Genomic DNA, 22,151 nt, shown 5'->3' with positions numbered 1-22,151 from the left:
CCTTTCAGCACCTAGATCCTATCCAGAGTGATCATTTTCCACCTGGATAGTTCTGTTGCCTGGGGGACATGAAGTACCTTCCCCAAAGACACACAATGCAAAGTATTAAGGAGAAAATGCACCAGAAATAGAGCCTAAAGATAAATAGCAGCAATTTCCTTTCAGCATGTTGGCATGAGAGAGGACACTAGTTTTGGGTGGGGTCTTTGTGAAGGTCTGGGGGGGGTAGGAAAGGAAGATGTCTGCCCCCTGGTTTACAGCACCTCCTACACTAAGTGGGTTTCATCTTATCACTAGGACTAGCGATGCCAAAAGAAGGCATCTCTCCCCCCAGGTGGATTTTGCCCCTAAATTATCAGCGAAAGATCAAAATTAGGAGAGGCATGAGGGAATCTTCTAGTTAACAAGTAGGAGACGGCCTCAAAATGCCTCAATGGCACTCATTGACTGCTGAGGAAGAAACTATTTGGACATGGAAATTAAACCTTCGTTTGGACCATTCCCCTAAACAAGAAAGTACTCCTAGTAACAAAGAAATTGTGGCCCAAGTTGTCTCTGTAGAAGACAGAACCTCCTTAAAGTTCAAAATCAACCTTTCTGGTCTACCTGGACTTGAATGAAAATGGGTTCGGAGACATAGAATGAAGATAAGGCTCTTGCCTCACATGCAGGTCATTGGTTCGAATGCCGGTATCTGCCAGGAGCGATTTCTGAGTGTGGAGCCAGGAGTAACTCCTGAGCACTGCCAGGTGTGACCCAAAAACCAACAACAACAACAACAAATAAAGAAAAGGTACTTCTTCTTGCCTGCTACACAACCTTTCTGGCGTCTCTTCGAAGGATCTATGTCTGTCTTAGATTTATCTTCTCAGGAGCTTGTAGTTGATTTCTTGATACATGTTTCTGGTTTTAGACACCCTGTGTTTAGGTTAGAAGTTTTTCTTTACATTTTCCTGTGATGCGCTTATGCAAACAGCCGCTCTTTTATCATTGACGTTTTTCCTTTAATAATTGTAGAAAATATTGTTTGTTTACTAAAAACAAATGGGGGAATTGTTGTGTATGTAAATATTTTTGGGATTATTATGTTACTGACCCTACCCTGATCCAGTGATTGTGCCCTACCCTAGGATGTGACCTGGCATTCTGCCCCCACCCTAGGGTGGTACCTGATTCTGCTCCCACCGTTGGGTGGTATCTGATCCCACCATTGGGTGGTACCTGATTCTGGGGGATAAAAACAAGGGCCTGTGGAAGGCGAGGGGCTTTTTGCTGGAACTGAGGCTGAGTCTTTGGACTTCCGTCTTGTCCACTGAATAAAGCTAATATTTCCACAAGCCTGACTGTCTGCGAGCTGTTTACCCACCGTTTCACCTCAGAACCATTGGCTAGACAGGGTGGCAGACGTGTGCTCCGAGCTGGAGGGGAAAGACCTCATCCTCCATCCTCCATCCCTCCATCAGTCAACCTCTTCAGGGGCTGACTTGCAACATAAAGGTAGTTCAGAAAGAACCTGAACCCCAGAAAGTTGTATCTTTTCATCTACAACTGCAGCCGCTTCTTTATTTCTCAGATAAACGGCTTGTTTAAAAAGTCGAAAAAGAAAAGATAAGAAAAAATATCTCTACAGTTATGCTGGACTTCAAAATAGTTCTTTGGAGGAAACACTTTGATGAGTGAAGTGTAAATGAGTGAGAAACATATGGGTTCAATCTCTCAGAACAGACACATGGATTTAGGCATTAAGAAAGAAAAACCTGCCTGGAAAACATGGTTTGTATTTGGATCCTGCCAGCTCCCCAAATGCTGAGTGGGTTCAAGGGCACACTTTCCTGGTGTTGTAGAAGCTGTCTACACTCCTCTCCAACCAAATCTGGGGGCTGAGCCTCCTCCTGAGGAGTTTCTTGAAAAAATAGTTGGCCCTTAAAGTGATTTTTAGGGGCCAGAGCTATAGCACAGCAGGTAAGGTGTTTGCCTTGCATGTGGCCAACACTGGTTTGATTCCCAGCATCCCATAGGGCCTCCCAAGCCTGCCAGAAATAATTTCTGACCACAGAGCCAGGAGTAACCCCTGAGCACCACCAGTTATGGGCCAGGAAAAAAAGTTTTTTAGTGTATTCACAGACGTATGTACCCACCATCTCAACTGCCTTTAGATTTTCATCACCTCAAAAGAATCACCCTCAGTTGGGACTGGAGCAATAAAACAGCGAGTAGGGCATTTGTCTTGCACACCAGGAATGGTCCCTAAGTACAGAGCCTTGAAGCCAAAGTGTGGGTTGGGAGTGTGCCCCCCTCCCCCAATCACCCTCAATAATGGAGAAATTGTAGAGGGTAGGACATGTAGCCAACCCGACTAGATTCAATCTCTAACACCACATATAACCAGGGCTGATCCCTGAGCCAGGAGTTAGGCCTGAGCACCACTGGGTGAAATACAAACCTCTCTCCACCAAAATAAAACCATCCCTTTACCCTCTGTATTCTCTTCCCAGAATTCCCATCCTTATTGGGCAAATTCTTCATCGACTTTCCAAGCTCAGCAGATTGTCCTGATCTGGACTTCCATTGCAAAAGAGTCAGATAAGTGGCCTCTTAGGATTGAAGTCTCTTGTTTAGCAGAACATATTCAAGGTTTCCACCACATTAGAACTTGGATCCATTTTTCTTGTACCTGATGTCAGTCATCATCTAGAGAGACCACATTTTGTTCGTCTTTCTCAGGTGAGGGACATTTGTTTGAGCTGTTTTCTCCTTCTGGTTCTTATGAATAATGTTGCTGTGGCCACTTATGGAACCCAATGGAATAACACCGTGGAAGGAAAAAAAAAAGAAGCCCTGATATGTGTTACCACATGGCTAAATCTAGAAAATATTATGCCACTGCAAATAATAATAACTTAGACTATAATGTCAGGATAAATTAAAAATAGCATGAAACAGAGAGTTCTTGAAACAGCAAGAAAGACACAAACACACACAGAAAGAGTAAGATTCCTGTCAGCTTTCTCAAATGAAATGCAAAATAATGAATGAAAGGAATTGGCAACCAAGAATTCTCTACCTTGCAAGGTTATCATTCTCCGGGTTTAACCAATTAGTGCTCTGAAATACAGCTGCTTGACAGAGACATCTGGATCAAAAGAGGACATTTCTAACCTCCATCCTGTCCCTTCCTCAATCAATGCATGTTCTTCTTTTTCCAGGAGGCAGATCAGCCTGCTGCAGGCAAACCCCTAAATAAAACTGAGACAAGTCAGCCTGAGGCCTCAGGCGGCTTCCTAACCAACCCACTTCTTCCACTGCCTCCCGCTGGCTGCTTTACTTCTCCCTGAAAATTCATCCTCTATTTCCTTTGACATAGCTGGACAAGCTCTCACTACAAGTCTTTCCAGACTGACCACATTACTCCCTTTGCCATGCATGCACTGACATGTCCTGCCTCTTCCTGGGAGACTCCGGAAGACCCATAAATATTAGAGAAAGATTTGCTGTGCTTGGTGTGGGAGACCTAAGGGCAGACCAACCATGTTGACTTGGAATCAACAACCCAGAGGGAAAGACCAATGGAGACCAGAAATGAAGGGTCCTCAGAGGACCAGGGGAATGCTAAAGGGGTGTTCTTGCCAGAAACAGAGCAGAGGGTGATTTCAGGAGGAGGTGTCATAGGGAAAGACATTACCAAATGGGGCTCCTTCCCCCACAACAATAGGCACCACTTCAGTTCTTTTTTTCGTTGTTTGTTTTAGGGTCATACCCAGCAGTGCTCAGAGGTTACTGATAGGCTGGGTGGGGGCAGAGAGGGAGCAAGCATATGAGATGCCGGGGATTGAACCTGGGTGGATTATTTGCATGCAAAGCAAACCTTCTATCCACTGTGCTATCACTCTGACTCCCCTCTGGGGCTGAGGGGGTAGAACCTTTGACCTCAGAAGCATCTCCAGGGTGATGGTGGGCCCAGCATTGTCCAGGGAGCTGACAGGAAGGGAACAAAAAGAATTGGAGGGGCCGGAGAGATAGCATGGAGGTAAGGCGTTTGCCTCGCATGCAGAAGGTCGGTGGTTCGAATCCCAGTGTCCCACATGGTCCCCTGAGTCTGCCAGGAGCAATTTCTGAGCATAGAGCCAGGAGTAACCCCTGAGCACTGCCGGGTGTGACCCAACCCCCCCCAATATAAATAAATAAATAAATAAATAAATAAATAAATAAATAAATAAATAAAAGGATCGGCTTAGGGGAAACAGCTGACACAGAGTGATATTTATCCAGGCTGCACACCGAGGGCCCTATAATGGGGGTGAATACCTGGCATCTGAGGTGAGCATTAGCAGAGGCTTCTTACAAACATACACAAAACCCCCAAAGCTATGAGGTGTGGCAAGAATGGGGAAACTCAGCTTCCTGTATAAATCCTGATACTGCCTTTTGTATAAGTCTTTTACTGTCCAAACTTTTCATCTCCCTTACATTGCCTGCAAATTGGGTACCCTACCTCTAAGGAAAGGGATTAGGGATGAACATGAGGGGAGGGCAGTGGGTCTGGGGAGGGAAAGAAGCTGGCATGTGGTCAGCCTAAATCAGGGGAAGTTTTTCCTACAAATTTTTCACCAAGCAAGGCAAGAATCATTGCTTGCCAATGGCATTCGGATCTCCAGAGGAGTGAGGTCAACTCGCTAAATGTAAGGGACACCAAAGCATGTCCCAGTCCCTCCCCAGTCCTACTGGTTGTAAGTTCAAGAATCTGTGGAGGGGCCAGAGAGATAGCATGAAGGTAAGGTGTTTGCCTTACATGCAGAAGGTCGGTGGTTCAAATCCCGGCATCCCATAAGGTCCTCTGAGCCTGCCAGGAGCGATTTCTGAGCATAGAGCCAAGAGGAACCCCTGAGCGCTGCTGGGTGTGAACCCCCGCCCCCCCCCCAAAAAAAAAATCTGTGGAAACAGCCTAGACTGGCTGGGGGCCAGAGCAATAGCACAGCAGTAGGGCATTTGCCTTGCACGTGGCCAACCCAGGAGGAGACCTGGTTCAAACTCCCTCTGAGCCAGGAGGGATTTCTGAGTGCAGAGCCAGGAGTAACCCCTGAGCGCCATGAGGTGTGGCCCCAAAACAAAAACAAAAAAAGAATCAATGGCTGGAGCTGGAGCCTTAGTACTCAAGGCAGGGTGCTTACTTGGCACATGAATGACCAACGTTCAATCCGTGACACCCCATCTAGTCGTTTGAGCCTTGCCAGGAGTGATTCCTGAGCATAGAGCCAAGGAGGCAGCCTTGAGCACTGCCAGGTGTAAACCAAGAACTAAACCAAACAAAAAGAATCAAGGCTGTTCCCTGTGGTCAGGTGCACCCGAGGGCACCAACAGTACCACGAGTTCAGTGGCTGTGCCGAACCACCTGCCTGGCTGGCAGGGAACTACCAGGAGTGGCCTCCGACCACCTGAGCACTGGACAGGCTCCTGCACTGAGAAGGCTCAAAATCTCTGATGAAGGTATGAGGCCAGAGCATGGTGCTGGCTGTTTTGGCCCCTGCTCCGCCATGCCTGTCGTGGTGCCCTTTTCAGTCAGCTGGCCAGCAGAGTACTGCACACAACACAAAGTCTGTCATGCAAACTCTAGAGTGGCCAGTCCTGCTGGGTAGCTGGGGGGCGAGGGGGGGGGAGCATCCTGCCCACAAACCATTCCCCCCCCCCCCCCCGGTCTGTGCTGACATCTGCCTCCTCTGAGTTGCTGGTGAGCTGAACCCTAGGACAGAGAACATTGGTTTGTTCCCTCTGAATCCGTGTCTCCGGGGAACCGTTTCTTTATATATGGTCTTCGGAGCTTTCGAAATTGAGCTTAGAACAGGCAAAGGGGGCAGAGAGCAGACAGATGGGACAGCTACCAGCTCGAGGGGCTTGGAGACGCTGCAGGCTCCTGGGCATGGCTGGTTCACTCTGCCAGAAGGGGCTCATGACACAAGTCAGGGTGCGCTGGGACCGGAGAAGCAGGAGGGACTGGGTTAGGACACCCCCAAGCCCATCCCATCTGGCTTCACTGGCTTGTTCCTGGCCTCCCTTCGGGGCTCCATCACCCTAGGTGGGCACTTGCTCCTGTCTGCCCATTCCAGTGCTCACCACCGCCTCCTCCAGAAAGCCTGCAGAGACACCTCCCAAAGAAAGAGGGTTCGTGATCCCACCAGCTATACAGCAGCCACTAGGAATGAAAGTCTCACTGATTTGTGGGCCCCATGGGGGCAGGGCTCACCCCTCCTTTAGAGCTGCAGGGGTGGAAGCAACATGCAGTCATGGCACAGGGAGGGAAGGGGCTGAAGCTCAGGTATAGGGGGGACTAGAGTCACAGGAGCCCCAATGCACTCGCTTGGTCTGGGGTGACCAGTCATGGGAGCCCACAACTTTAGGCTGCTGTGGGATCCTGAAGGTCCCACTCCCCAAATCCTCTAGCCTATCTAACAGCCCTCTATTCGAGGGGAGGTTGTGAGCAAACAAGAGGGTGGGGGTGTGAGATGCTGGGTATAGGGATGCAGAAGGCAAGGCTGTGTGGGTGCAGGAATTAGTTGTGTGGTTGCAAAGGTGTAGGGTGTCGAGGTGTGGGTACAGAATGGCACGAATTTGGAGGTGTAAGGGTGTGGGTGCACAGGAGAGCAGGACTGTAGGAGTGCAGGAGGGTGGGGATGTGGGAGTTTAGGGGTACAGGAGCAATAGGATGACAGAGGGCCAGGGTACAGAGCGCAGGACATGCTCCCCCCAGCACCACCGCCCCTCCCCATCACTGAGTACACACAGCAGAGCAAGACAGGTGGCACAGTTGTTGAGCATTCGAAAACTGTTTTTCAAATTTCTCCCTCTTGCAAGGGGCCAAGGTTGGAGCGGGCGAGAATTGCTGAGAGCCAGGACAGCCACAGTGGGTGGATAGGAGCCCCCTCCCCCAGGTCTTCAGTGCCAAGGGTGGCCCTTCGTAGGTGAGGCATTGCTTCTGCACCAGTCAGTGAGATGCAGACCCCAGCCCCGGCCCAGCGCCTCCTTCCTTGCACTGCGCCCAGCTCAGCAGGATTTGCAGGAAGAGGCAGCCATGATGAACCTGGCCTGGCCTACAGCGAGCATGGCCCTGGCACAGGGATGGGGGAGAACTCGGGACCTAGAACCAAAACTAGGGTGAGGAGGTCGGGGAGTAAGGATCTAATAAGTGGTGTTCTGCTGTGGGGGTCCCTTTGTCCCTCCCCCCGAAGACTGACATTTCAAAGGCAGGAAAACACCATCTCTCAGCAGGACAGGCAGCTCGCTGTTCCCTGCATTCCCCAGAAATAGGACTGGGGGTGGAAATGAAAGCCACATGCCCAGTGGACAGTGGCCCGTCTCTCTGACCCCGAAGCCCCAGGTTGAAGGGACATTCTTTCTCATACTCTGCTGCCTCCCAGAAGCCAAGGCCGTAAATCAGATTCCAAGAGCAGGCAGGCAGCGGGGGGAAGGGGTGGCCGACCTGCCCCAGCAGACTGCTCAGCACAGTCCCAAAAGAAGTCACCTGCATGGGTAGAAATGCCAGGCTCATCAGACCTGGCCAGGATGCATGTGACAGGGAGGTTCTCACTCTGCAGGAGGCTGGATGGCTCAAGGAGCGGGAGGGGAAGGGCTCTAGCCTGCAGGGTGAGGTGAGAGGAGTTGGGGGTGAAACAGGTCAGGACACCCTGTAGGATTAGGGTGAGAGTAGTCTGGACATTCTGCAGGGTGGGGTGAGGTGAGAGGGGTCAGTAATCCTTGTAGGGTGGGAGAGGGGTCAGGATACTCTACAGGGGTGGGGTGAGAAAGTTCAGGACACCCTGTAGGTGTGGGAGGGAAGGGGTCAGACACCCTGCAGGGGTGGGGTTCGGATACTCCATAGGGGAGTGGTGAGAGGGGTCAGGACAACCTGCAAAAGCAGTGAGAAAGTTCAGTGTACTCTGTAGGGCTGAGGGCAGGGGAGTGGTCTTAAACATCCAGTAGGGGTGAGGTGAGAGAGGTGAGGACATCCTGCAGGGATGAGGTTAAGTGTACTTTGCAGGGTGAGGTGAGAGGGATTCTCTACACACTAGGTAGGGTTGGGGGTGGCGGGTCTGGGGACTTTGCTCCTGGAACAGAAATGGAGGCTCAGTAGTAAAGCCAGCCCAGTGTTAGTGCAGTGAGTCTTGTGGGGGTTAATTCTAGAATCAGGGTCCACAGTGAGTGCCCTGTGTCCCTATGCTGCTCGGCCCACCTACCTCTGAAAGTGAAATACCAACGGGGTCCCAGTGGCTGCACCCCTCTTTCCTGGCCTGGATTCCATGCGGGTGGGTCAGTACAGGGCAAGGTTCTGAGCAGTGAAAGTGGGAGGGGGGCTGCCCTAATCCTTGCAGAACTGAGAGGGAGGGCTGGGGTGGGATATTGCACGAAAAAGCATCTGTGTGGAGTCCCATCTGGGGCCCCCCAGAGCCCCTACCCTTGCTGGAAATAAAGTGGAGATTGTGAAGGGGGCAGGGTCCCCTCATTTGGGTTTGCTGGGGTTACTTGGGTAGTCTCAGCCGCCCGTCTTCGGGACCAAGGTCTGGCTTGAGACTGGAGTGGGAACACTTGGAGATGTCCCCTCCCTGCTCTACCCAGAGGTCACCTCCTTTGCTCTGTAGCCCATGCACAGTGGGAGCCCATAACCCAGGGCTGGCTGTGCTCGGAGAGAACCCAACACCCCATCATTGCTGCAGCCACAGCCCAGACCACCCCAGATGGGGTTGGGGGTCCACTGAGAAAAAAAGCTGAGAGCAGAACTCCACCAGCCAGACTTTGTCCACTACCGGCAGGCCACATTTCAACCCTGGTCTCCCCCAGAGTGGCCAGTGTGGGTCCTGGCTGGACAGCCACCGACATTGATTTCTGCGCCCCCTGCTGGCCACAGGGGAAGAACAGACATTCTCAGCGAGGGAGGTGGAGGGTTAAGGGGGACCCTGCAGGTAGGTAGGCTGGAAGACAGGGAGTCTCAGGATCCTTAATGTGAAAATGCTGAGGACTCCCCCCCCCCCCCCCGCCCTCCTCAAAACACCTATTGAGGAGCAACTGGGAACTGCTGGGACCTCAGAGGCTCAGAGCACAGGATGGCAGAGAGTCTTCCAGTATCTTCCGAAGTGCTCCCAGGAGGTAGATATGAGGGGTGCAGCCCACAGAGTGGCTTGGAGGCTCCCCATAGCTGCCTGCTCCAATTGTGAAAGATTTCTGCAAGGTTCCCACTGCCGGACTCATTATCCCATATCCTGGCATTTCTTTGCAGCCAGAGGGAGTGAAGAAGATTCCTGAAAGGGGAGAAAGAGATGGGCCACCCCATTACTAGGGGAGGGGCTCTATGCATGCTGATGGCTCAGTGACAGGACACCGTGTGAGGGGACCCCACAGATCTCCAAACTCTGCTTGCCACTGGGGTCCAGGGACAGGGAAGACCATGCAGACTGGCAGGCATCTTTCTGGGGTCACATTTTATTTAAAACGGGGAGTAGGGAATCTGAGGAAACGGAAGTGAGGTCAAGTCCTTGAACATGGCACAAAGGGGAGGACAGGACACCCATCAGCAACACCTTACGTGGGACAGAGACATGGTGTGCGGGAGGAGGGCTGGGGGGACCGACAGGGGCCCCCCAAACCCGTGGAGGTAGGGTCTTTCTTCGCTCAGGGACTGTCCCCTGCACCAAAACTGGGGAGGTGATGGCCCAAAAGTAACACAAAATCTGCCCCACCCTCATTTTCCTGGAAAAGAAAGGTGGGTGGGAGTGGGGGGGCCCTGGGCACACCCCCTAATTCTGCTTAGGCAGCGGCGTCTTCTGAAGGCTTTTAAGCATCCATACTTAAGGAACAAGAACACAAGGAACAAGAATAAAGTGGGAAAGTGGTGGCCACATGGGCCACACGCTCACTCGGAAAGGCGGATTCATACAAAATAAAGGTCAGATGCCAGTCTGTCCGGGAACGGGTCGGCTCAAGCTCGGAAGGGTCCCGGGGGGGCCCCCTGCAGCGACCGTGCCTCCACACCCCTAGTGATGCACTGCCTCAAGGTACAGCGCGTGGGGAGATTACCCCGGAACCCCAGCCTCTCTGGCTTTGTCTCCGACGATGTTGATGTTCTTCTTGGGGTGCCTGTCGGGGTGCAGAGACCTAGCATGTGTCATCGAGCACCCTGTCACTTCTTCCCTACACCGCCGTTGGTGACTTTGGCCTTGGAGTGGCGGTTCCGGCGCCGGGAAGAATGGCCCTCGCTGTTACCAGGGTGCTTGGGGAGGCTGTCTTCAGAACCTGGAGAGGGGGAAGCAGAAACCTAGTGTGGCAGGGATACTGTGAGGTGTCAGGAGATCGGGCCCTGCAGGCAGCCTTGTGTCCCGGTGCTTGCATGCCACCTGGTGGCCGCCTGGGATGACACAGGAGACCCAGGGGGTGGGATGGAGATGGGGGTCCGGAAGTGAGCATTAGGGTTCTACTAGAGCCTCACCCTTCTCCCTGCCTCTTGGAAAACTGGGTCCCAATCCCTGGTAGATATGCACATCCCCTACCCCTGTGCCACATCCTTGGGGTGAACCCCTGGCTCAGGAGCAGGTGTGGAAACAGTGTCTGGCTTTGCCCCTGACTTTTTGAGAGGTTTGGGACCAACCTGGTGGTACTGGGCAGGGTAGGGGTGGGGAGGGATATCTCTAGTTCTGGGGGAAGCTGCCAACACTGCATTGGCTAATGCCCAGAGTGGTGCTGGGATTCAAACCCAGGAGGGCACTGCCCAAACTCTGATATTTTTTCTCCTCTTCTTTCTGCTCTTTTTCTTTCTTTGCTTCTCTCCCCATCCCACCTCCCTCCCCGCCCCTCCCTCTTCTCCCATCCCCTTCCCTGCTCTTCACCTGAAAACCTTCCCCTCTTGGTCCCTTATATTTAACTGGCTCTAGAGCAGATGATGTGTTTGTGTCTGTCTGGGAGACATGACCCTACAGCAGAGAACTGATATAAGGAGCAGTCTGGAGTCTGGGGCATATCTGTCTCCACCCCCAGTGTGCTGAGGGACCCCCAGACTCAGGAGACACCACCCTAAGAGTGATCAGAAGCTCAGAGCCCCAGAGATGGTGCGCAAGGAAGTGAGGCCTTTTCCTCCCTCCATCAGTCTCGGCCCCCAAACCTTCAAATCTCAGCTCTTGAGACCTGACAAGAACCAGCCAGACCCACCACCTGAGCCATTTCAGAAGTGGGGCAGCCACAGCTGACGGGGCTCCTGGCTGAGGCCAAGGAGGGCCTTGCATTCGTGAGATCTCAATGTCAGCCAGGCTGGTTTCCTTGGTTTGAGTGGTCCAAGGGGTCCTGCCTTCCCCAGAGAACCACCTGTCACCCCACCCCTCCAGATTATGGTGCTAAGGATCCAGCCAGCTCCACGGGTCCGAGCTACATGTACCAGGTGTGCAGGGTAGGCTCAGGACCTGTGCTAGCCTGCAGCCCCACGAGCCCAGCAGAAGTGAGACTGACCTTTCATGCCTTTCCGGGTCGGCCAGGACATGTCGGGGCTGTAGGAGCCATCCTCACACTCGGAGTAGGTCTGGGGAAGAAGTGGCAGGTTGGGGGGGGGGGGGGGTCAGTCCTGCAGGGAGGCTGCCGGGGTCACCAGATTATCCCTCTCATGCTTTTTACTGAGCTGGCCTGGCCGGCAGACCAAGGCCTTCACCCAGGGGAAAAGTTCCAGCGTGCATGGCTGATGCTTCAGACAGAAGGGCCAGAGCTGCTGAGAGTAACCCAGAGACTCAGGACAGCCAGAGACGCTGAGAGTGACTCAGGCTAGACTCGGGACAGCCGCAGGCAGCCGGGAGCACCAGGGCAGTTTGTGTGCATCCAGGATCCCCGCCCCGGAGGCGTGGTGGGGCAGGGAGCCCAGAAAAGCATCTTCCAGGAGTGGAGTACCACACAGCCTTCCAGAACCAGGTGCCCTCGTAACTGTCCATTCCAGGGGGCCCTGGCAGGCTGGATGGGTGGCTCTATGGGAGGATGGATAGATGGGGCAGTTTCTACTGTGTAACAAACACATCTGGCACCCCTGGCACCCGAGCCAGGCTGCTGTGTGTGCTCTGGGGCTTAGTGTGCAAGGTGTGAGTATGCTCTGAGTGTGTGAATTCTCCAGGTGTGAACACGCTCCATGTGTGAGCCAGCCCCAGGATATGAGCATGTGTGGGAGTGTCTGGGTGTGCCTGTGCTCCACATGTGCTTGTGTCTGGTGTGAGCTTGTCGAGTTGTGTACAGGCTTCGAGTGAGTTTGGGTGTGAACACATCTGGGTGTGAGCACATCAGGGTGTACATGCTTCATGTGTGAGCATGTCTGAGGATGCACATTCTCCAGTTGTGCTATCTCCATGTGTGAGCAAGCACTCTCTACTGTGAGCCCGTCATGTGCAGTGCTCCAGACACAGCTGGCCCTTCCCTTCCCCGTCCCCTCCCCGCTCCAGCCCAGCACCTTTTCTCGATGGCCGTAGTGCTCCGCGTACCACACCATGCCATACAGACACAGGAACGTGGTGAAGGCCTGCAGGGAAGGAGACACCTGTCTGAGAAAAGAGGACTCAGGGCGACCATTCTGTGCCCCCAAACTTGAGGTTTCCCAAGGGACGTGGCTCGGGGGCTCTCCATCTCCCTGTGATGTCTGTGATGCCAGGTGTGTGTGCAGGAGATGAAGGGAGCCCAGGGGAGGAGAAGGAAGCTATTAATTGTATGGAATGAAATAAAAGCATTTAAAAAAAAAGGGAAGAATGGATGGATAGATGAGTGGATGGAAGAATGGATGGATAGAACATAGATGGATTGATGAATGGCTGAAAAGGAGGGATGAGTGTGTGGTTGGGAGAAAGGATGGAAGGAAGGGTAGATTGTGGATGAACAGAAAGGAAGAAGGAAAGAAGGGAGGAAGGGTAGACAGATGGATGAATGGGTGATGGTGGAGAGGTGATGGATGAGCGACAGATGATGGATGGGTGGGCGGATGGACAGGTGGATGGGTGGAAGAAAGGCAGGAAGGATAGTAGACAGTAGGATGGTGGCCAGGTCCTTGACGCAGGGCTTACCTCCCACCCCACATGAATCACCCAAACCAAACCAAGCCTCCTCCATTCCACCTCTACATTTTTCAGGGATCTCCGTGCTGGGAACCCACTTGCAACAAACATTCTACACAACTCTGCTGCCATCTTTCCTGCTGCATCTCCTGTGAGCATGAGACAGGGCTCCTTGCCTGAACCCCAGTCCCGGACAGAACTGTGAGGTGCGGTCAGCACAACTCTGCTTGGGGCAAATTTCCACGTTCCCAGCTGTACCAGAAAGCAAGTCACTGCCTTGGCAACAACTCCTCTCTGGCCCCACTGGTCCAAAGGGAGTGAAGTGTCTTATTGGGACACATAGGGGTCATAGACACCCATGGACACCCTGGATAGGACAAGAGCAAGCATCCTGCATCTTCCTAGCTCTAAGGCAGCGGCAGTGGACAATGCTGGTGCACAGATCAGCTCTGCCCACCCCACAGATCATGACCATCTGGGGGTATCCACCCAACCTCTCCTGCACTGCAGAACAGGAAGGAGAAGCATGATAGAAAAGGCTGTGTGGGGGCCGGGCGGTGGCGCTAAAGGTAAGGTGCCTGCCTTGCCTGCGCTAGCCTTGGACGGACTGCGGTTCGATCCCCCGGTGTCCCATATGGTCCCCCTAGCCAGGAGTAACTTCTGAGCACATAGCCAGGAGTAACCCCTGAGCATTACCGGGTGTGGCCCAAAAACCAAAAAAAAAAAAAAAAAAAAAAAAGAAAAGGCTGTGTGTCAAAAAAAAAAAAAAAAAACCCCAAAAACCAAAAAACAAACAAAAAACATCAAATTGGGGCCAGAGATAGCATGGAGGTAAGGCGTTTGCCTTTCATGTAGAAGGACGATGGTTCGAATCCCAGCATCCCATATTGTCCCCGTGCCTGCCAGGGGCAATTTCTGAGCACAGAGCCAGGAATAACCCCTGAGCGCTGCCGGGTGTGTCCCAAAAACCAAAACCAAAAAAAGAAAAGAAGAAAGAAAAGGCTCTGTGACACCAGTGCAAAAAAACATGGAGACTTTCAGGTCTAATCCAAAATATGCATCGGATAACCTGGAGCATCTAATGCTGGGCTCACATGTCTTAAAGGGCATCTACCACATGAGCCGGGGGCAAGAAGGAGAGTTCCAGGGGCGCCACTGGCCCAGGCAAGAACAGGCGGCCTCTGGCTCCAAGGGAGCCAGCAGGAAATCTGGGTCCCCCAATACCATGACCAGTAGGTGGTAGTAAGAAGCCAGCCTGAGCAGCTCTCCAGTAGACCTGGCAGGGAGGGGGGTAGCTGTCCTGATGAGCTGTGTCCACGAGGGGGTGGGCCTGGGGCCCGGTGCCATCAGAGGGGGTCCTCAGTGTTGCAGAAGGGGAGCTGAGTGACCAGCCAGGGGAGAAAGTGGTGGCCCAGCACAAAAGGCTGCCAGAGATAATGATTGTGACTGAGGGGCCCGGGGGACCTCAGGAGAGGAACTCAGGAAGGCCCCATGCCAAGGTGAGGCATTGCTTTGGCTTAGAGGTGGGGAGAGATCAAGCAGAAGGGACAGGAGACCACCACTTCCCTATGCCCCAGCTCTGAACACTGCCAGGGCCTCTGCAGAGCAGGGTCAGGTTGGGGAGACACCACTATTGGTTTTTGGGATAAACTCATTACTGTTCAGGGATTCCTCCTGGCTCTGCTCAGAAATCGCCCCTGGCAGGCTCAGGGAACCATATGGGATGCCAGTAATTGAACCAGGGTCAGCCATGTGCAAGGCAAATGCCCACCCCTCTGTGCTATCACTCCGTCTCCATGGGACTCCCCCACTTTCTACTGTTCAGGGTGGGGGACCCACATGGGGATCTGGGAGGTCTAAGTCCTACCTCCACCCACTGTTAGCTGGAAGCTGTTAGCTTCCAGACTCCCCCTTCCTCAGGCAGCCTCATCCCCAGATGAGTCTCCCCAATTCTGATCAAACACACACGAGCCTTCATGAAGCCTCAAAATGTGCCACTGTTTTCCACTGGCACAAACCAGCCCACAAGCCCTCGCCCTGTAATAAGAGATCCAAAGGGCTCAGGTACCCCACCCCCACACACACAGAAAGAAGAGGAGGAGGAGGAGGAGGAGGAGGGAGAGAAGGAAGAGGTGGGTGCATTACACTGGGGCATCACTTATCACTGGGGTGGGGTGTTGGGGTATAGGGTCATGGGGTGGTAGGCAGGCAGGAATGGCCTTACAGGCAAAGGTAGGATGGCCGGGGCTTGCTGCAGAATCACATGCAGGGACCCTGGCCCAGCTGCCTGTAGGGGGCTCAGTGTGGGGAGATTTCCCACCCATCTCCTGAGGAAAAGGGCCAGCCCAGAGCCAGTGGGGACATGCATGGCTGGGGTGAAGAGCCAAGGCATGGGATTCTCAGACATGGAGAAATTCTTGGGGTAGGGAGTACCCCACCCCCAAACCCCAGGACTCACCACACAGAGCAGCCAGAGCACAACGTAGAGGACTTGGGTCTTGGAGAAGAGGTCCTGGCCAAATTTGATGCACACGATGGCCTCCAGGAAGCCAATGACCCTGAGTGTAGGTAGGGACAGGCGTGAGACGGGGACCCAGGGGACACAGAGACAGGAGCAGAGAGGGAGATGGGAAGGGTCAGAGACGGGATAGGAGTGGACAAAGATGTAGTTGACAAAGCCAAATAGAAGGCCCTGTTGGGGCCCCTCGTAAAGCAATGAACCCCAAGAACTTGGAGAGTACCACCTGGCTGGCATTGTCTAAGCTCAGGATAGCTCTGTTGGCTGCCTGCCGAGGGCTCCGTGATGGGCAGGGTTGACAGAGCCAGAAGTAACATCCAGGACTCAGTGACAGGCCCAGCACTGCCCCCACCGGCACCCAGATAGTGCCCAGCACCCACCTAGCTCCCCCAATAACCAGGCTCCACCTAGGTTCTCCCTCTGACTCCCTTGAGTCAGGCAGACACCAGGTTATCTGCATGCCCTGGCCGCAGCAGATGAGCCCGTTTCTGGTGCCTCTGAAAGTAGTGGGTGGTGGGCATCCCACCAGGCCTGCGACCTCCCTGCTTGGATAGCTGTACCTCAACTGCTCCCCAAAAACCACAGTCCTGGGTTCCTACTTCTGCAGGTCACAGGGAGTTTCAGCCACAAGATATCCCCAACATGCTCCATGGGACACCACCCCCGGCACTGTTGGAGCATCTTCTCCATAGTCTCTTTCAGGTTCTTGGGGGCCATGCCCAGGGGTGCTCAGGGATGACTCCTGGCAGAGTTTGGAGAAGCCTAGGGAATACCAGGATCGAACCCGGGTCAGCTGTGCGCAAGACACATGGGGTACTCACCCAAACACCCAGCACTGGGTCCCAACGCGCTTGCACTGCGTGTCAGTGAGGTAAGCATAGTACTGCCTGTGGGAGCAAAGGAGGGTGGGTGGTCAGAGATCAGGGCGTACCTGAGGCCTGATCCCTGGCACTGCATATTGGTCCCCCAAGCTTGCCAGAGTGAGTCCTGAGCACCATCTGATATGGCCCTCAAAACACCAAAAATAAAGGAAAACAAAAGCAGCTTAAGTTAGGGCTTTAGGTTCATCCTACAAGCATCTTCATCTACCTGGAACTGCTATCCCTGTTTTTATGGAGTGGGAAAGGAATGGAGTGGGGAGCGAAAGTCAGTGTGAGGCACCATCTCTGGGTCCCGGGGGTGCAACTTGCAGAATGGCACTTCCAGGGCCGGCCTGGAAATTTGCTCGCTTCCTGGTCCCATAAAAGGGGGAAGTAGGGAACAGGGGGCGCAGAGGGCACAGAGGGGTGCAGAGGGGCAGCATTACCGCACAGTTGGGGCTGTAATGCAGCCGATGAAGAGGATCCGACACCAGCTCAGTGGGTGGCTGGCCTGGAACACGAAGATGTGCTTCAAGAAGAAGGTATTCAACTCAGTGAGCTGTGAGGACGAGCTCCATCAGAGGGCCGCAAGGAGCCAACAGCTGGGGCTCCCCTGGGCTGCCCGCCACACACACAGACACAGACACAGACACACACACACACACACACTCACACTCACACGCACACCCCCAGAAGGAGTCTGCTGGTTCCTACCTCCCTGGGGCGAGTCCCCAGCTCTGGCATCCAGTGCCCGTTACCTGCCAGATGATCATAAACAGGTAGATCCCGGCCACCCTCTGGAAGGACGATTTGGGGTCGAACCAGCGCACGTAGGTCCAGCTGGCTGGTGTGAACTGCAAGACGGCCCGCTTGATCTTGCCCGTGGTGCTGTGGATGTCCCTGCAGGGGAAGCCCCGGGGACTGTGGCTGTGCGGGCAGGGCACGGTGGCGGGAATGTAGGGGGGATGTGGGGGGGGAGAGGGAAGGGGGGAGATGGGGGGAGAGAGAGGGAGAGAAGAAAGGAGAAAAGAGGGAGAGGGAGAGGGAGGGAGAGGTTAAGAGAGGAAGGGAGGAGGAGAGGAGGGAGAAAGGAGGAAGAGAGAAGGAAGAGAGGCGGCCGAAGAAGGCAGGTGGGCGGGCTCACTTGAAGCTGGCCCAGTGGTAGGTGCGCATCTCCAGGAAGCGGCAGACCACCATGCCCAGCCAGATGCCACCGCCATTGCAAAGCAGGATGTCCAGGATGACTTGGTCCCACCAGCATTCGGCGAAGTTGGGGAGCAGGTGCATGAAGAAGAGCTGCAGAAAACAACGGGGTCTCAGCTGGGGGTGGGCACGAGGCGGGGACACACAATCAAGCTGGGGTCTTGCTTTGGGGGGAGGAGGGAGCTGGGGCTACGACATCATGATGTGCCACAGTCACATCCCCGCCCCTCAGTCAGGGGCAGGACAAGACATCAGACAGGTCCACGGTGGAAAAGTGCCACCGCACACGTTAAACAGGCTTGTGGGGCTGAGATCGATGCCCCAGACGGATGGCACCTGAGGAACGGGTGCAATGAACACGTGAGAACATTCTAGAAAAGGTGGACCAGCTAGGTGAGTGGAGGATGGAGGCCTCTGGGGGCCAATTCTGTCCCCTGGGAATGAGAAATCGGGGTGAATAACTCAGCCATTCCATTCTGCAAACTGTCTTCCAGTCTCTCATTGATCCCAGACTAACTTGTGAGCACCGAGATGTTGGGGTCCCAACTGCTGCCCTCGTTTCTGGTGCCGGAACATCTGAGCCTCTCTAACCTGAGCTTGCCGTCTTTGTGCTTTCAAACTGGAAGCCAGACAACACTGCCTGGAGAGGGCGCCGTCTACAATGCCTGTGGCCTACCTGTCATAGCTGTATGTGCTGTCATTTGCAAGACTGTGAGGTTCCAGGAAGGCAGGTAAAACCTTAGGGTACAGGGTCCCCTCAGTGAGCCCCCAGGAGATGCTGATGGCGCCCCTACCTCGGTGAGCTCCCAGGTAATGCTGATGGTCCAGCAGAGCCCGTAGCTGCGGATTAGCAGCGCCTTCATGGCCCAGCCCCAGAAGTGGCCGAAAGCGAAGATGTCAAAGTGGCTGACGATGCGCTCCCAGGTGATGACGTGGCAGTTCACTGCATACTCCTGTGGGCAGGCAAGGAAGGAAGGCCCAGAAGATGTGGATGGTAGAGGCTATTCGGGGGAGCCCCACCCCCAAACATACCCCTACACACACCTGAGTGTCCACAAGAATGTCCTTTCCCTTTGGGAACCACCAAGCACAAGTGGCCATGGCTTGGCAGACAATGGCCCCTCAGGGGGCTTCCTCCACCTCAGAACTTACCCACCATGGCAAAATCACTCGTCTGTCTTACTTTGATTCCCGGGGCAAACACAGCAGTGCACAGGCCTTACTCTAGGCTCTGTGCTCAAGGCTGGCCCAGGAAAGGGAGTTTGTTGCTGGGGGGAGACTAGTGTTGCTTGGGCCCCTCCCCGCCCACACATTACCATGATATCTGCCTCCCGTGTGGCATAGCGGAGGTTGGGGTCTAGCCAATACATGAGCGACTTGACTTGCTCAAAGTTGAGGAAGAGGAGGAAGACGAGGAACAGGAAGTAGAGTACACTGAGTCCTGGGGAGAGAGAAATCGGGGGGCTCAGGGCCTGGGGAATGGACGGAGGCACACACCATGGCAGCCATCAGAGGATGAGGGACAAGTCGGAGGGAGAACACAGTGATGCTTTTAAATGGATGGGAGGCCTGTCGCTGGCCACACTCCTCACAGCACAGGCTGGGATCTACCTGCTTCCCGGAAGCTGGGTTGATAGCACAATGGGGAGGGGGTTTGCCATGCAGCTAACTAGGGTTCGATCCCTGACATCCCATATGGTCCCCCAAGGCTGCCAGGAGTCATTTCTGAGTGCAGAGCCAGGAATAACCCCTGATCCCGGAGCACCGCTGGACGTGGCTGAAAAAACCAAAAAAAGTCCCCCAAGGGCAAAACCCCACCAGGCTTCCTGGCAGGGCAGGGCAGGAAGCAGTCTAGAGGAAGCAGAGTGAGGGGTGGAGAAGGAAGGAAGGAAGGAAGGAAGGAGGGGACCCTCTGCTGACACTCACCAAACACCATGCGCCACAGAGCCGGATGTGGCCGAGTGAAGGGACCTGTGGGCAAAGGACGGCATGATTCGAGCTCCAGGCTGCCTGGAGGCTCCCCTCCAACTGCAGGAGATGAGCTGTGCGAACATCCCGGGGCTCTACAAAGAGCTGGCCATACTCTGGGAAGCTGCAGTCCCGGAGTGTAGGCACCCACCCCACAAACAGACATCACCCCCTCTCTCCGCTAGGATCCTGACGTTCAGGGCAGGTGGGTTAGTGGGCCTGACCCTGGGAGTGTTTACTGTTTATTTACTGTCTATTTGGGGACTTTTACCTTGGGGGTAGGTGCTGAGGGACCTTCTTTCTGACAAAAAGAATGAGTCTGGCCATGGTATCTAGAGCCTGCCCCCTTTTATTTTGTCATTGTTGCTTTGTTATTTTGTTTTGGACCACACCCCACGGTGTTCAGAGCTCACTCCTGGTGGGTTCTAGGGCAACAGAACCTAGGGTTAACAGAACCTTGATGGGCAAGGCAAGCATGCCCTATACTCTACACACTGTACTACCTTTCTGGCCACTAGGAGGCCCTCCTAGGTCATCAGCAAATGTCCAGGAGAAATGATAGATAAGCCTTATCTGGGTGGGGAGGAAAGACAAGACAGACAGCACTGACACCCCAGGGCAGGCAGTTGAGCCGAGTGGGCTCCAGGAGAGGGGTCAAGGGGAGCATTCCAGGACGGGAAGGACAAGTGTGATGGGACAGCTTCTCAGGGTGCAGGTCCTTGCCTCCTTTCTATGGTTTCTGCTCTCCAACCCCATAGTGAAAAAGGTGAGAAACCTCTGATGGATTCACTCCTTCCTGAAGGCCTTCTGGGAAGTTCCTCCACAGAGGGACATTTGTGGTGCCCAGATAGGAGGGCCTGGGGCACTGATAAGGAGGACCGTTGGGGTGTGGCCAGTTCTGCAATGCTCAGAGGCTGGCAGGGAGCCCAGGAGGCAGGTCAGAGCCACGGGCAGCTGCCATCCACCACTGCCATCCATGGCCTTCTGTGGGGTCCTGAGGCCCACAAGGCATGAGCCAGCAGAGACCCAGGGGCCTGTGAGGGGCAGGAGTGCTCGGGGGTGTGGGAAGAGAGGGCAGAACTCACCATTGGGGAAGGCTAGGACACTGATGATGAGGAAGAAGAAAACCACAGACAGGATGCCCCTCCAGATGTTGTCTTCCGGGACCGAGTCATCCCTGTGACCAGAAATATTGAAGACAGTTGTTTCAGACACTGGGGTGAGCCCTGGGGCAGAGGGAGGCCACAGGTTCTAAGCTGTGGAAGAATGAGCGCATGGCAGGGGCCCGACCTAGCCCTCCAGAAACAATACACTCTGGCAGTCCACTAAAGTGCAGTCCTGACCAAAAAGTAAGATAAGACTGGGAATTTGGCATATCCACTTGGACATAATCAGTCTGTAAGAGACACACACATGTAATACACATGTGCACATGTGTATACACACACACAATGAGCTCTTGTTCCAAGTTAAGGTTCACACTGGAGAATCGCCTGTCGATCTTCAGAATAACTAAAAGGGCACTAGAGAGATGGTACAGTGGGCAAGTGGTCCCCCAGCCAGGAGCAATTTCTGAGCACAGAGCAGAAGTAATCCCTGTGCGTCACCTAGTATGGCCCAAAAACCAAAAACCAAAAAAAAAAAGTTTTTTTCTAATGAAGCTTAGAAGAAAACCAAGTTTGCAAAGAATAAAAGTTTTTCAATAAATCAATTCAGAATTAACCTGAGATTTTCAACTGCAAATTAGAATTAATCCACCACTCACGATCCCCTAGGGGCAGAGCCAGGAGTAGCCCCTGAGCATCACATGGAGTGTGGCCCCCAAACAAAAAATCATCCAAATATTTGAGTCAGCTTCTCCCTATGCACCAGGCAGGCCATGTAGGGATGTGGAATGTGCCCACATTGCAAGGTCAATTCAAAACCCAGGTTGGGGCTGACCTGCTGCAGACTGAAGACGAGTCCATCCCACCCCCAGCCCCACCCCCACTGCAAATGTCACCACATGGAAAACTGATCTGCCATCTGCCATCGACTCCGCCAGATACCCGGGCAAGGGAGAAGGACACAAGTAACTGAGTGACCACCGAAAGCAAGGCTCAGTGACCTGCTGGGGAGGAAATGGTGCCTTTCACAACTCATGTTTCACCCCAAAATAGATTCGGGATGATTCCACAGCTCTTTATTGGGAGGGGGGGCACCCAGCAATGCTGCGGGGTTACTCCTGGCTCTGCCCTCAGAAATCACCCCAGGCATGCTTGGGGGTCTATATGGGATGCCAGGGATTGAACCCAGATGGGCATTTGCAAGGCCCACTACCCACTGTACTATCTCTCTGGCTCTAGATTCCATAGTTTTACCTATGGGACATGGAGATAGTTCAAGACTATAGTTCGGGACCTACAGAGATAACAATAGGAAGAACACATACTGAACTCAGGCCAGGTCCTGGAGTGGACCCCTAAGGTCCCCCTGCACCAGCCCAAGCAGGAAACTGTGAGCCCCAACCCCCACTGTCAGCTGGAGTACTGCAGCTGGAGTCTGGTCCCCTCC

The 22,151-nt window shown here is 53.9% G+C and overlaps 1 protein-coding gene across 1 annotated transcript in view; it reads right to left on the bottom strand.

Moving 5' to 3' along the window:
- Positions 1-9,449: 9,449 nt before the first annotated feature.
- Positions 9,450-22,151, bottom strand: part of PTDSS1 (phosphatidylserine synthase 1) — a 28,482-nt gene continuing 15,780 nt past the window's right edge. Inside the window, exons 2-13 of the mRNA XM_049773898.1 lie at positions 20,684-20,775; positions 19,557-19,601; positions 18,947-19,071; positions 18,425-18,583; positions 17,572-17,723; positions 17,186-17,327; positions 16,874-16,986; positions 16,389-16,454; positions 15,508-15,607; positions 12,455-12,523; positions 11,479-11,548; positions 9,450-10,275 (exon numbers count right to left, since the gene is read on the bottom strand). Coding sequence (XP_049629855.1) covers positions 10,163-10,275; positions 11,479-11,548; positions 12,455-12,523; positions 15,508-15,607; positions 16,389-16,454; positions 16,874-16,986; positions 17,186-17,327; positions 17,572-17,723; positions 18,425-18,583; positions 18,947-19,071; positions 19,557-19,601; positions 20,684-20,775 — 1,246 coding nt within the window. The 3' untranslated portion in view covers positions 9,450-10,162. The remainder of the gene's footprint in view (positions 10,276-11,478; positions 11,549-12,454; positions 12,524-15,507; positions 15,608-16,388; positions 16,455-16,873; positions 16,987-17,185; positions 17,328-17,571; positions 17,724-18,424; positions 18,584-18,946; positions 19,072-19,556; positions 19,602-20,683; positions 20,776-22,151) is intronic.

This window comes from Suncus etruscus, chromosome 5 (assembly GCF_024139225.1).
Source record: "Suncus etruscus isolate mSunEtr1 chromosome 5, mSunEtr1.pri.cur, whole genome shotgun sequence".
NCBI lineage: Eukaryota > Metazoa > Chordata > Mammalia > Eulipotyphla > Soricidae > Suncus > Suncus etruscus.
The sequence above is the reverse complement of the archived record's forward strand: the minus strand, read 5'-3'. Positions and strand labels throughout refer to the sequence as shown.